The following is a 14,527-nucleotide window of genomic DNA, read 5'->3' as shown; positions in this document are numbered from 1 at the left end:
AGATGGCAGGTTTTGGCCGGATGTGACTTGCAGGGATCCTCTCTCTCGGGATCTGCAGCTTCCAAACTGTGGGCGTTTCTTCCTCAGTCTTGACTCCAGAGTTTTTTCTTTTTTTTTCCTGGGTGTTGCCTGCCTGCCTGGTTTACAACTTTGGAGTTTCACCGGAAAGAGGAACAAGTCGGCCAATATCTGCAACGACAACATTTTTAACTTTTCGGGAACGTAATCGAGGCTCCTTCACTTTTTTTTAACGCTGTACTTTTAACGTGACACACGTTTGACCGGTTTATTTTAGCCGCCGTTAGCTTGCGAAGCTAACTGAGATCGAGCTGTCCGATGCAGGCCATTAAGTGTGTGGTGGTGGGGGACGGGTAAGTGAAACTGTGTTTTTCTCGTCACTCTGACCTCTTAAAGTGCTCATTTATACACATATGGTAACAATTAAAGGCTAACATGGTTGTTTTCGTTGACCCAGTTAGCAACAGTTGGCTAGCGGCTAACAAGCCTCAGATAAACATGCCAACATGAGCGACAGCTGGTGTTGGTCCTGCTCTCAGTCCAGCTGGGTCACACAGACATTTAGTACACATGACGCAGGCTGCCATGTCGACAGACACCTATATCAAAGTCTGCCGACCGCTAGCCTTTGAGCTGTAGTCTCTGTTTTATCTACCTTACCAACTTTTGGCTTCGGGGCAACTTATTCATTTAATCCTTTAATTGTTTGGGATATCCACCCCCCTAAAAAACGTCCATCAGTTACTCCATAAAGTTGTAACTTTAAATATTGGTAAATTATTTTGTCTGACCAACAACACTAAAACATCCAAATAAGTTCAGTAGTAAGTTCAGTAGGGCTGGGCAGGAAGGACGGAATATCAAATATCATCTCGATATTGTTATTGCGGCAATATTATAGGGATGACACAAAATATTTACACAATGAGATTTTTGATAAATAATCACCAGTATTGTGGATATAATGACTAACTGGGTAAAGGCAAATAATAGAAGAGCTACAACAGTCTGGTAAGCTAAGAAAATTACATTATTTACTGCAACGCAGCCTTTAAAACCAGGAAAAGAAAACACTTACACCATATCATGATATTATGATATCCAAAATCTAAGACGATATCTGGTCTTATATCACGATATTGATATAATATCGATATATTGCCCAGCCCTAATTTGGCATGTTGTGAAAGTGAGCCAAAAGCAGATTTTCTTAGTTGTAGCTTGTAAATGTTTGGTGTTTTACCTTATACATCTAATAAAAGATACTCAGTTACTATCTTAGAATATATTTTACTTTTGTTTTATTGTAAATTTCATTCTTTCTTTTCTATATTATTTAGGACTACTTCATTTTGTGTATATTTTTGACTGTTATGCACCACAACACCAAGGCCTTGTATGTGCAAACCTACTTGGCAATAAAGCTCATTGTGATTCTGATATATGACAAACAAACTTCACTTTTTACAAGCTGGAACCAGTCAATCTGAAGCATTTTTACTGGAAAAATGACTGAAACAGTCAATCAACTTCCAAACAACTGTTTGATCAATCAACTAATAGTTTTAGCTCTAGCTACATGTGTGTTAAGCAACAGAGTGATATCTCAAATCCTCACATATCAAACAAAGTAACATTGACAACAAACAGAAAACAAAAAATGAGAAAATTGTTTTGCACAAAATTGCATAAAATTTCCCTCAAAACACTCTCCTGAGTCAGGTTAAACTCATTACATCTGACTTGTTAACCTGTCAGGCAAGATAAGTTGAACATAATATACATTAGGGCTGCAACTAACAATTGTTCTCATTTTCAATTAATCTGTCAGTTATTTTCTCGATTAATTGAAATCTCGATTATTGTTTGGTCAATAAAATGTCAGAAAATGGTGAAAAATGTCGATCGCCTTTTTCCAAAACCCAAGATGGAACCTAAAATGTCTTGTTTCGGCCCAATCAACAGTCCTCAACCCAAAGATATTCACTTTCACATTTGAGAAGCTGGAACAAGCAATTTTAGCATTTTTTCTGAAAAAATAACTCAAAACGATTAATCAATTATCAAAATTAATCAAGAACAGAAAGTTAATCACCAACTAGTGAATTTTCTGTCGATGGATGAATTGTTGCAGCTCTACATACTATAAAAACGACTTCTTGTTGCCTTTATTTGACTGAACAATTCACTGCAATTCTTGAAATAATGAGATTGAGTTTAAATCAAGCAGCAATCATCAGTTCTCATTGTATTTTCTCCGTCAATCTTTCCTTCTCTCCCTCCCTTTCCTCCTTCCTCCTCTCAGGGCGGTGGGTAAAACATGCTTGCTCATCAGCTACACTACCAATGCCTTTCCTGGAGAGTACATCCCCACAGTGTAAGTAACACACACACACACACACCCATCAGTTAGGTGATGAAGCTAGTCCACCGGAGCGATGGAAAGATAATAATCATATTGAGAAATGTAATAACATCATTTTTGGAACTTAATGTCCCTCCCTTCAGCTTCGACAACTACTCTGCCAATGTGATGGTTGATGGGAAACCAGTGAACCTGGGCCTGTGGGATACAGCAGGACAGGAAGACTACGACAGACTCAGGCCACTGTCCTACCCACAGACAGTATGTATACCAGTAAAAACAACCGCACAATGTTAGCATGAACACGGTTTTCACTTCACCAGCATTGATTTGGAGTTATTCACTGGCCCCGTAATGCTAAAGACAGAGTCTGTGCACTCAGCAGAGTAGAGCCTTGTATCCACAGTACCTATACACTGTCTGGAGGACGGCTGGAGGAAGTGAAAGGGAGCTCTTGTTTGTCCCCTTTGTCCTCACAACAAACTGGCCTCTGTGCCACAGGGAGCTGAAAATGGGAGTCGGTTCATAGTTAACAGGACTAGTCCAGATTTGTCTAGATTTGTGAATCCTCATGTCTGAACGTTTGGAGTCTATTAAGTCAGTAATGTATGCTATGTGTTTGAGATTAGTTTCTGGTTATTCTCGCCTCAGTTGGTAACAGACACGTCTCCACAGTGCTGATAAAGTTTTACATGTTGAATCGAAGTTTATTTTGTGATGTTGCTGTCGTCAAAGGTTGCTAACGGTGTGATTTTCCCTCCCCAGGATGTGTTCCTGATTTGCTTTTCACTAGTCAGTCCAGCCTCTTTTGAAAACGTCCGTGCCAAGGTGAGTACACTCTGCCAATAATGGTAGTATTAGGTTTACATATTTAAATAAACTGTTTAAGGGATGCTTGCAAGGTTGAAAAAAATCAACAAATCAATTACATGATTTGCTCGTTGAACTTAACAAGATTATTTGACATCTAACATGTACGTATATAATAATGCAGCCATAACAAATCATCACAATCATATTTCCAGCCACAAAGGAACTGTTGATGTTGGTCACCTGCAGATACATGGTGGCCCTATATTTACAGGGAGGAAAAATCTAAATTTTTACATTTCTTTAGATAAAATGAACAAATTGATGGTGATTATTTTGGATTGACAGTTGTTCGGCGTTAGTGGAGGTTTGTTGCAGTCTAGTTTCTCTAAGGTCTCTGACTCTGTCCTCTGACCTCACCCAGTGGTACCCGGAGGTGAGACACCACTGCCCCAACACGCCCATCATCCTGGTGGGCACCAAGCTGGATCTGAGAGACGACAAGGACACTATCGAAAAGCTCAAGGAGAAGAAACTCTCCCCCATCATCTACCCGCAGGGCCTGGCCATGGCTAAAGAAATAAGTCAGTAGTCACTTAACACATACACGGATTCAAATTTAAAATCATAATATTGTCTGTTAAGGTTTCAAACTGAAAGAGGGAGTGGTGTTTCTGGTAGTTTCCTAAACTCATAAAGAAATTATGCTGAGGCCTTCTCTGTCTCTGTCAGAGTTAACTGTATATCAAAGTCACAAATATTATAATTTCAGCATGATGTAGATGTAATTAGTTGCGTTCACATATGATAATACTCTATTTTTCAGCTAAAATCTATTGCAGCGTATCTTCAGATTTAAAAAAAAAAAAAAAAAAAAAAAAAAAAAAAGTCCATTTGAATTAAAATCACTAAAATATCAGAAATATAGCAGCTATTGTGTTATTCTTTTTTAATGGCGCTATAAAATCAGATGGTGGCATTTGCAGTTTCCTCACCTTCTGCAACATTTGCCAAATACAGCAAATGCTAGTCTAGTACAGGTCAAGCTGCGAGAACACTGGATCCTACATCTCCCATAATGCAACACAGGTGTCTTTCATTAGACCCCTGATTCCTAAACGTCCACCTCTTTGAAACTCCACACCTCCAGTTTGTAATGCAGGCCATCTTTAAAAAAATTACTTTAAAACTCAAGCTGAGAAAACCTTGATGACATCATCACGATATCATTGTTCCATGCAAACAAAAAAAAAAGCTGGTTTGCTGACTTGTTTCTCTGCCTTTTTTCCCTCCTCTGCCCACCAGGTGCAGTGAAGTATCTGGAGTGCTCAGCTTTGACGCAGCGCGGCCTTAAGACAGTGTTCGACGAAGCCATCAGGGCGGTCTTGTGCCCCCCACCCATCAAGAAGAGGAAGAGGAAGTGCGTAGTATTGTAATGGAGAACCACAGGGAGTAGAAAATACAGTTGCAGTCAGAACTCACCTACTCGGAGGGAAGATGTTGGTGGTGGGGGGGGGGGGGGAGGTTTTCCCCAAATATCAATTCACCCCCCTCCCCGTGTCCTTGCTTATATAGACGCTCCGGTAGATCAGACTTGTGTCTGAAAGAACTCGACAGATTTAAGCAGCACTGAAGGTTCTCTGTAAGATCTGGTTCCTGGTTGCTTACATCAGTCCAGTCCTTTCAGACACGACAAGAATGAAGTGACTTTGCAAAGGCCTTGGTGAATGTGAGGGGGATTTGATTTGGGTTTAAGGAGTAAGAGGGAGGATTTTCCAAAAAAAACAAACAAACAAACATTCATGTCATTTTTCTCAGACATTGTTGGAAGAAACACTACTTGAACGTGATTTTTATCAAAAAAAAATTACCATAGATTTAACTCTAAAGAGAAGGACGTCCTGCACTGCACTCTTTCCCCTACACACTAAGAGATTCCTGCTGCCTTGATGAAATTTTACTTTAAGAAAGCATTTTTTTCTTTTTTTCTTTTTTTTTTTTAGAACATCTAATTTCTCCTTTTTTCATGGTCAGTCTCTTTGTCAGCTGTTGTTGACGGACCATTTTGTTTACATTTGTCACCTGACCAGACTGACGTGTCGCCAAATCTCAGTCAACGGTCATCAATTTGTCGTCACTCCATGAACACTAAAATGTTTTCTTTTTTTTTGCTTTAACTTGTACAAGATACCACCATGCAGTCATGAAGAAACGGTTTAACCCTTTTGTGAAGAACTTTTTTTGAACTTTAAATAACAAGTGTTGTAGCAGCTGCTAAGATAAGTAATGATTACTCTCTACGGTGAATGAGCATTTAAAACAGTCTCTTTTAGATATTTAACAGATAGTTTGCTTATTTTGTCCCTTAAAGCTTTTTAGATGAACCACGCCATCCCTGTGCCCATTGCTTCTCATCTCACTACGTGTTAAGAGAACACACACACAGTATTTCATGACTGACTGTTGGGCATGTGAAGGTGCAGTGCAGCCGGTTGGAGATTCTCAGTCAGCAGAGGCTCCTTTGTGAAGTTTAATCAACCTAATTATTTTTGTTTGTTGCTTCCCTGGCCTGAGATGTGACTGTTGTGTTGTCAGAAACACATCTTTACTCTCCAGTGTTGTTGGCCTGGTACACACTCTCCATTTTTCTGTAAAGGTTATACCCAACATTTCAAGTTCTCACTAAATTCTTGCTCAGAGAGTTCTTTGGATATTTAGGCTTTTTATTCAATATATGATGCTCACTTTGCTATCTCGATGGTGTGTAACCATGTCATTTTGATCCAATCTACTACTGTGTTTCAAGTTAATGAGCCAGAGTATAAACACTCAGAGGTTGCAACTGATTTTAATGTCTCTGTTGTACAATTTGACCTTCAGTAGTAACTTTTCAGCAAATGCATTTTATTTTTAAATGAGCAAAGATCAAAATGCATGGATGCTTTGGGGAGCCACTGTAAGTCATCATTTCAGTTTAATTTTATCAGTGTTTCATTGGCGCAGTGGAAGTGCACACATGGATTTACTTTCTTGCTAAATGTGGTTTCATTTTCACATTGTAATGTGCTGATTTTTTAAGAAGTAAATAAATTCTTTGAAAATGCTCTTTTGTATTTTATGTCTTCTGTTTACAGTCAACGGCCCAAACACATAATTCAGGGAAAGAATATAAGTAAGACAGAATTTTCGTTCAGTAAAAATGCCCACCACAGTTTCCCATTAGGGAAGATGCCCTCAAAATGCAAAGATAATTGATTTACAATGATTTTTTTAAAAAGAAGAAGAAGAGAAAGGAGCATATTCTCATGCTCAAAAAGCCGGAACCAGCAAATGTTTGGCATTTTTAGCCACGTTAGCTACATTGACAGCAACGTCACTTAGTCAGCCCATCACTTTGGTCCAGACTAAAATAAGTATGCTAACAACTGTTCGATGGATTGCCATTAAATTTGGTATAGATATTCATGGTTCCCAGAGGATGAGTCCTAATTTGGTAATCCCCAGATTTTCCTTTAGCCACAACCAGGTCAAGGATTGTCCAATACCTCAGTTTATGGCCAAATACTATCAAAACTAAAGACATCTATTCTTGGTACTTTGTACTTGTGTTTTGTGATACTTAGCAAATGTTAGCATGATAACACACTAAACTAAGATAGTAAATGTATTATGACTTGTAAAACATCATATAAGGCACTGTCATCGTGAGCATGTTATGTTAATGTCAGCATTTATGATCCAGCTTGTGAAGCACAAAGGTCAAACAGAAAGGTCAGGATTCAAATCAATGGTCACTTGATGGTTTGCGGGCGTTGGCTTCCCATTGGTCAAAAACCAGCTTCGCAGACACTGCATCTTCAACTCCCATTCCTGTTATTTTAAAGAAAACAACATTTTAAAGTTGAAGTAGATTCTTGAAATACTGAGTTGGAAAAATAAAGCACACGTCTCATGATAAGGTATGGCTTACCGAGGGATTTAAACACAGTCGTCTTCTCTCTGTGTGCAGCTTTTGTCCCATTAATAACGTCTCCAAGCTCTGCAAACACCTCCGCCTGAAAACAATCCACAGTCGCATTTTTTCACACACATATTATTCTGCAAAGGGAGCCAAGAACATACTCAGCCTCAGTTATCTTATCACGTCAGTTAGAAAGCACAATGATAGACTGACCCCAGAGAGGACGACGTCACCCGACTCGGCCATTGCTCCCTCCCTGCTGTCAGCGTACACCACCGCCTGCTTCATCAGCACGTCGTCCAGCTCTCTCCAGTTTGGCCTGCAGGCTCCCACAGCTGCTCAGCAACAGAAAAGAAACACAGACTTGTGACAAAGTGGTAAATTTCACCCTAAATCTGTCTTTTGAGAGTCAAACACTCAACTAAATTGTGCACATATTGCAGAGATTTCAAAATCTCACATATTTGCCCTTTAATTGTGTATGTGTGTGTACATTTTTTCTTCTCACCAGCCACATGGGCTCCTGGTTTGACCCACTGACCAAAGAGCACAGGCTCCGTACATCTGGTTACTGTCACTATAGCGTCTGCTCCCCTCACCGCCTCCTCCACTGAGCCACATACCGTCACAGGGCCACTGACAGACTGGCAAAACCTCTCTGCACTCTGTTTTCTGCGGCTCCACACACGCACCTGTGGTAAAGAGCCAGGAAAGTATGACAGCGTATAACCAACCAAACATTATACATATATAAACAGTTGCAGAACTATTATGGGACAGACTGGAGAGCACAAAAAGGTCTAAAAACAGCTGATGCTCTCCAAGCCTACACTGGTTTTGAATCTCTCCACGCTCAGAAAACTTGATTACTGCTCAAATTTCTGCAATGAGTTTTGTTGTTAGTGAAATGACTTAATACTGTATGTATGGTTAAGGTTACTCTGATGCTACAAATGAACAATACTGCTTCAGAGAGGTTTGTCTACACTTAAGAAAGGTTTCAGATTGGGATACATGCATACAATATCTAACCCTCCAATTTTTTATACTAAATTAAAATTCCCTGATTTTGTGGTTGGTAAAATATGCTCATCATTAGCTGTACTAGATTATTTGTTTATTTGAAATATTGAGGAACACATTTTGGCCATATTTGAGAGGTTTGGCACACAAAAGGACGCCTAGCTACACTGCTGAAAGATGCTAAAAGCTTAGTACTTTTAGATTACATTTTTTTCAACCTGAAATTTGGTGCATTTGAGGACAAGACATGTGGTAACCAGAAAGTGTACAACTTAAACAGCTCTATGAATCATATTTTAGTATGTTTAATGTAAAAAAAAAAAAGTGTATTCAATGTCCTAAATCTTCATGGAGACTAATAAATGTAGTAATCTATGCTTACACATTTAATGGTACAAGTGTAGTTTTCAAATTAAGCCATTAACCAATGTTCTGTGTGACATTTACATGAGAAGTATTAAACAGCAGTAGGTAAAATCAGGCAGCAAAAGGCTCAAAACTGCTACTGCAGAAAGGGGTTAAGCAAAAATGGGACTTAAAGTGGGACAGCTAAAGGTTTTTGTGTATATTTTGTGACAAACAGGCTTCTGTTCAGACTATGCTGTTAACTGTACCTCTTTAAATGAAAACATTTCAGTGAACACATTGTAATGACTCAGGGCCTGTTTTCCTGTACCCAGGATGGCCAGCACTTCTGCTCCAGGATGCATCAGCAGCTGCATTAACACACAGCGGGACAGAAACAAAAGAGTTTCACAGTTAGAACAGAAAAAACAGTGAATAGATGTTTAAATAGACAACACAGTCACCGAACCCTACCTTAGCAGAGATGGCTGACACTGCAGCTGTCCTCATGGCTGTGATGACGTCTCCATCCATGACCTGCACATTGGAAACCGTTCAAGTTGTGGGAAATGTTAACTGGAACAGGTCTTCAGTCATGTGTTTGCTTGTAAATGACTACAATCAGCCTATTGCAGTATGTATGCTGAATCATGCATGCATCAGTTGCACTCACAGCCTTGACATTCCCATACTCTGGGTCCAGCAGCACCACAGTGGCTTGAGTGGCTGGCAAAGTTGAACCATCCTCCCTCTTGTAGAAACACACAAACTTTGAGCACAGGACTCCATCATTCTCCATGTATGTAGGCATCACGCCCAGGAACCTGTAAAAGTGACAGATTGTCAATGTTTAATTTGTTTTAACTACACTTGGAGTCACAGTGCAGCCAGTCTTACCCGTTGTGTTTCTGCAGGGGTACCGTGGTGCGCACAGGCTGGATCACCTCTGCGCTGTCTCGTTTGGAGAATTTGCCCAAAGCGTCCTCAAGACGCGGGATCAGCTGTCTGTAATGCAGCAAGCGCTCAACTTCATGCTCCCATATGACAACAGGAGGTCCGGCCATATTTTCCGCTTCTGAGTGAGGAAGGAAGAGAAACTTATTCACAAATGACCAAGTATTGGGTGCAAAGTTCGAGTGCATTGGGGTTGCGTTCAAGAGCCGCACTGTTTCACCTGATAGTTCGCAACTGTGTTAAACACATGCAGTGGAGTAGAAATAGCATAAATCGGAAATACTCAAGTAAAGTGGCTCAGATTTGTTCCTGAGCACAGTAGTTTAGTAAATCTAGTTAGTTATTTTCCACCACTGATATCGATCATGATCAATTTAACTCATGTAAATGGAGCATTTGTTCTTCAGTTTTACATTGTTTCAATTTTGAGCGAACTTTTAAGAGTTCATTATAAAAATGAACTGACCCCGACCGCCTCAGCTCAGAATAATCTCATTGCATGTCTTTCTTTTATAGCACTGTGACTCCAGTTGTTAGAGCCGCACTGAAATGTTTATTGCACATAATGTGTAATCTCAGTTTAAATGTTAAAAATCTGTAGATGCAGAGTGAGGGTCTCTGGCACAACTTCACCTACTTCCAAGGTGCACGGAGAAGGGAAATAAGTCCAGAAAGATAAGAACTCCCGCAACACTTGTAGTATGAGGAATAACTTTATTAGTTGACAGCACTTTTTTTTTTTTTTTTTTTTTTTTTTTTTTTGAGTTCTCATCTTTCTAAATGTTAAAAATCGGCATGAAGCTTTAGACACATAAAATCAATGAATAATTATCACTTATGATGTGATTGGTCGCACTGATTGAACATTCCTATCATAGTTTTCATGTCATATATGTTAATATTTCAGAGTGAGCAGGATTGTGTTGCACCTGCAGACTGCAAATTAATGTAGTTTGAAAGTGAGTCTTTTAAACAGGCTGCATATAGTCTTTATTTGTTTTAATAGCATTTCTGTGACTGTTTAAATTTACATTTATTGAAATAGTTGAAATATAATCACTGAATGCTGTTGAGTCAAGAACCAAATACACGCCTAAAAATGTACTATTTGAACCCTGTTTGAACCTTTTCAACTGCAAATCACCAAACTCATTATTACTGGATCAGATTGTCAGCTTACAATCAAGTCTCTGTGTGACATATCTATTATTTTTATATACTTTTTATCTTTGTCCCTGTCAGATTGAAGCTGAATACATATATGTAAAAATGCTATGTAGTCTTTAGCCTGATACAGATTCCAGTTTAACATCCATTAAGGAAACTCAAGTCTGGTAAATGATGAATTAATGGACTAAGCTGAATGAAACTTTGTGTTAACTTGACTGTTTTCCCTGCTCTGACCGCTATCTTTTTTAAAGATATATGTTCACAGGCCACACACACATGCATGGATGTTTCTACCTCAACTGGGTTCAAATGGAGGCTCTGCCTTTTATTCACCTATTACCATGGCGAATTGTGATATTAGAGCTCCATTGATGATGGCTTTTTTTCATTCACCACACTTAACTCAGAGTGAACATACTCAAGTTTGACTGAACAAACTCTGATCAGCTTTTTTGAAATCCAAAACTCAGACTTTCTATCTCAGGATTCATCAGTTCAGGGTTCGGCTCAGTTTGTTAAACCTGCTTTCTGGAATAGAGCAACTCCTCCTGGTGAAATCAGCTGTTACTATTTTACTATAACTATTTTTTTGTGGACACTTTTGATATAGTTAAAGGACAACTACACACTCTGGATGAAAACCACTATAAAACACTGAACAGAACTGCATAAAAACATCAAGTTTAAATAAAAAATGTTTTATTATGAATCAGGTGATGCCATGGCAAACTGATACACTGAAGTGGACTCACAGTCCTAAAAAATAAAAAAGCTTAACTTTCTTGTCATGCACAACAACTGTTTCTTATCAAACATAAGACAACATTATATTTGCTCTGGAATTTGTCTTCATCTTTCTTCAAAAGGGAGACATTGTCACAACAGTGCAACAAAAATCACACAAGCAGTCTCTCAATAGCCATCTGGACAGACTGGATCTGTGGCTTGAGCTGAGATCCCTCCTTTATGGTGACTGAGGTAGCGATGACGGGGCGTGAAACCCCACAGGCCCGACCCAGGGCCTGCTTGGAGCGGACAAACACGTACGGGACGTTCTTGTCCTCGCAGAGCAATGGCAGGTGGAGGATGATCTCCAGTGGCTCAGCATCAGCAGCCATCACAATAAACTCGGCGATGCCTCTGTTCAGGGTTTTCGTAGCTGGAGGAAGAAGTAGAGAACCATAAGTACAATATAATAACAGTTCAAACCCCTTTTAGCAGCTTTACACTGACTCCCCACTTGTTGTAGAAGTGATTCTGAGACAACACCACAGATTTCAGTCTCTGAACGAACACAAAGAAACAACACCTATCTAACAATCAATGACTATCATTGGAATACTGTACACTTCACAAATGAAGTATGTTGCCGCTTTACACTGTTGTACAGTGTTTAGTTTTAGTATAGATACTTCAACATTGTTTTGCATTCATTCAGAATAAGGTTTGTTGTCTTTTGAACAAAATATCTACTGTAATTTTACAGCTGAACAATAATAAGTGATTCCTCACTCATCAATACAGCAAACATTTGCAGTTGATTTGTCGTTTATGCCAGTGTCAATATAGGATTATAGATGCAGTATTTATTTCAGATTTTTAGGCTATTGGTGAGATGAAATAAGCAATACAAAGACAAGACATTTAAATTGGTCAGCTTTTGATCACTCCATATATCAATTAAAAATTAGGTGGATTAATCAGTGATGAAATTGATCAGTTGTTGTTGCTTGAAGATACTTTTCCAGGTCTTTTACACGCACACATGTGAGAGGCTTTAAAAGGAAACCCAGCTGTTTGGCGCTGTGTGAACCCTGCAGAGACACCACGTTTCTCAGACCTCTCTGATGTCACATTGCCTCTGAGAGTGGGAGAATAATATTCATTGCCAGCTTTTAAGTGGGCGCACTGACTAGTTACATTATAGCTCACACAGATGTTTATTTTTCCTCACCTTCATTAGCTCCCTTCCTCAGCTGCTTGTAGTTTGAAGCTTGCTGTACCAGGTCCAGAATGGTTTTGGTCAGCGTGGCGTCGGCCAGGGGGTAGGCCTTTGGGTTCACTGGAGCTTCAGTCTGGAAATAAAACAAAATATAACCACAGTGACCACGTGGAAGCAGAGACGCTGTGTAAATTTAAAAAACACGAGGATATTGTATGACGTTTAAGGTTACATTTCCCTCTAAAGTCTAGTTTCTTCAACTTGCTGGCTAACAGTTAGCTTCTTAGTTCATTCGCTCCACAACACTCACCATTGTGAATTATGTTTTTTTTCTGGTATTCCGGCCCTCTCGGCGAAATGCTTCACGGAGGACTATTTTTTGTCTCCTAGATATAAAAGGAACAACAAGACGCGAGGTAATGTTTTAGTTTTAGTTCAGTCACGTTAGCTACTAACTCGAGGAGCTCTGTCGCATGCAGCAGGTCTAAAACGTTTGCCGGACGCTATTTTCTTTTCCTAGGATGGCGAAGTCATGAATCGCCCAACTCTGCCTCTGATTGGCTAGTAATCATTGTCTTCGTTGGCTGGGTTGGTTAGGTTTAGGCATGAGGAGTTGGATTGGCTAGAGTTAGTGTAAGAATATCAGAGTAAACCAATCAAAGGCAGAATAGGGCGGGTCGTAACGTTGCCGTCCTAGGAAAGCTTACCACACGTGTGGAGTGACACGCATGCGCACTGGTAACAACCGCTAAAAAGGACAGGAAATGCTTTTCTTTTCTTTTTTTTTTTTTTTGCCCTTTTCTGATTTTAAAAAAGACCTATTTATGTTTTGAAATGATTTTATCAATAATGCGATCAGATTTTAAACTTCATCTGTGTAAATATTTAATATGACAACTGAAATAATAAACACAATAATAATAGTATTAATTATTCATTAAAATGTGTATCGTATTTATGCTTTAAGTAGGGTTTTTATGGTTTTATTCATTGCAAGTGTTTTTTCTTCATATCATTTTTCTTCTACTATTTTGTATAAGCCTATATGGACATGTGATTAATTGTTTTCATAGTACTGCTACTTCATTTTATTTATTTATTTATTTTTAAATGTTCATGATTTAATTTAAACTGGCATTTTAGTCCTAGTAGTATTTCATGTAAATACATGTCCTTGTGGTTTTATTAATCTATGCACAAAAATCTTATTCTGTATCTTATAGAATGTTATAATGTTAATCAATCTTTATTTCTATAACTGACAGCATTTTTTGCTAAATGCTGTATTTTTTATTGACAATTCACTATTAAAAATAGGTATGTTTCAGACCATATATATGAAGAATACTCTTTGTCTAACTTGTAAACTTTTATTATCTGCCTGTATTGTTTATTTTTATTGTTTTTTGTCCTCACTTTGGGACAGCATATTTTTTTAAAATCATATTTGTAAAGAGGTACGGTTGTGAGGCAATAGCCGAACCTTCTTTCAAAGAATAATACTGAGAAAACATTTCCAGTAGGTGCTTATATGTAGAAAAGATAATGATATCAGTACTACATTTTGTTATACCCCAAATGAGACTGCTGTTCACTTATTTTGCCTTTTTGTGAGACTCTTTTGGGATAACACGTACCTTTATCAACAGCCATATTGCTGAACATTATATACTATTTTGGAAACATACACTGTTTGGAATACTAGAAGATGACTCTAAATTGAATTACCTGCCATACAGATAGGTGACAAATTAAAGGAAAAACTGGTACAGGTCTGAAGGCTTGACCCCTACAGTGAGGGGATCTGGTGGCTCTGTTATGCTGTAGGGGGCATTTTGCTGGCATGGTTTGGGTCCACTTGTCCCCTTAGAGGGAAGTGTCACTGCAAATCAATACAAAGTTGTTCTGAGTCATTACCTTTATCCTATGATGAAACATT

The 14,527-nt window shown here is 38.8% G+C and overlaps 3 protein-coding genes across 3 annotated transcripts; 1 reads left to right on the top strand and 2 right to left on the bottom strand.

The window, feature by feature from the left end:
• The first annotated feature begins 77 nt into the window (after positions 1–77).
• rac1a (Rac family small GTPase 1a) lies at positions 78–6,296 on the top strand. The gene is made up of 6 exons (XM_067575521.1): positions 78–371; positions 2,324–2,395; positions 2,527–2,644; positions 3,149–3,211; positions 3,618–3,777; positions 4,499–6,296. Exons 1-6 carry the CDS (start codon positions 337–339, stop codon positions 4,627–4,629), a joined length of 579 nt encoding a protein of 192 aa, XP_067431622.1. The 5' UTR covers positions 78–336; the 3' UTR covers positions 4,630–6,296.
• Positions 6,026–9,685, bottom strand: crym (crystallin, mu). The gene is made up of 8 exons (XM_067575519.1): positions 9,420–9,685; positions 9,196–9,346; positions 8,997–9,059; positions 8,792–8,893; positions 7,663–7,846; positions 7,368–7,489; positions 7,164–7,248; positions 6,026–7,063 (listed from the first exon to the last, which is right to left on the bottom strand). Exons 1-8 carry the CDS (start codon positions 9,662–9,664, stop codon positions 6,978–6,980), a joined length of 1,038 nt encoding a protein of 345 aa, XP_067431620.1. The 5' UTR covers positions 9,665–9,685; the 3' UTR covers positions 6,026–6,977.
• Positions 9,686–11,328: 1,643 nt separating this feature from the next.
• LOC137172215 (NHP2-like protein 1) lies at positions 11,329–13,055 on the bottom strand. Its single transcript, XM_067576516.1, has 3 exons — positions 12,899–13,055; positions 12,601–12,721; positions 11,329–11,805 (listed from the first exon to the last, which is right to left on the bottom strand). Exons 1-3 carry the CDS (start codon positions 12,899–12,901, stop codon positions 11,543–11,545), a joined length of 387 nt encoding a protein of 128 aa, XP_067432617.1. The 5' UTR covers positions 12,902–13,055; the 3' UTR covers positions 11,329–11,542.
• Positions 13,056–14,527: the final 1,472 nt, after the last annotated feature.

This window comes from Thunnus thynnus, chromosome 20 (assembly GCF_963924715.1).
Source record: "Thunnus thynnus chromosome 20, fThuThy2.1, whole genome shotgun sequence".
In the NCBI taxonomy this organism is placed as follows: domain Eukaryota; kingdom Metazoa; phylum Chordata; class Actinopteri; order Scombriformes; family Scombridae; genus Thunnus; species Thunnus thynnus.
The sequence above is the reverse complement of the archived record's forward strand: the minus strand, read 5'-3'. Positions and strand labels throughout refer to the sequence as shown.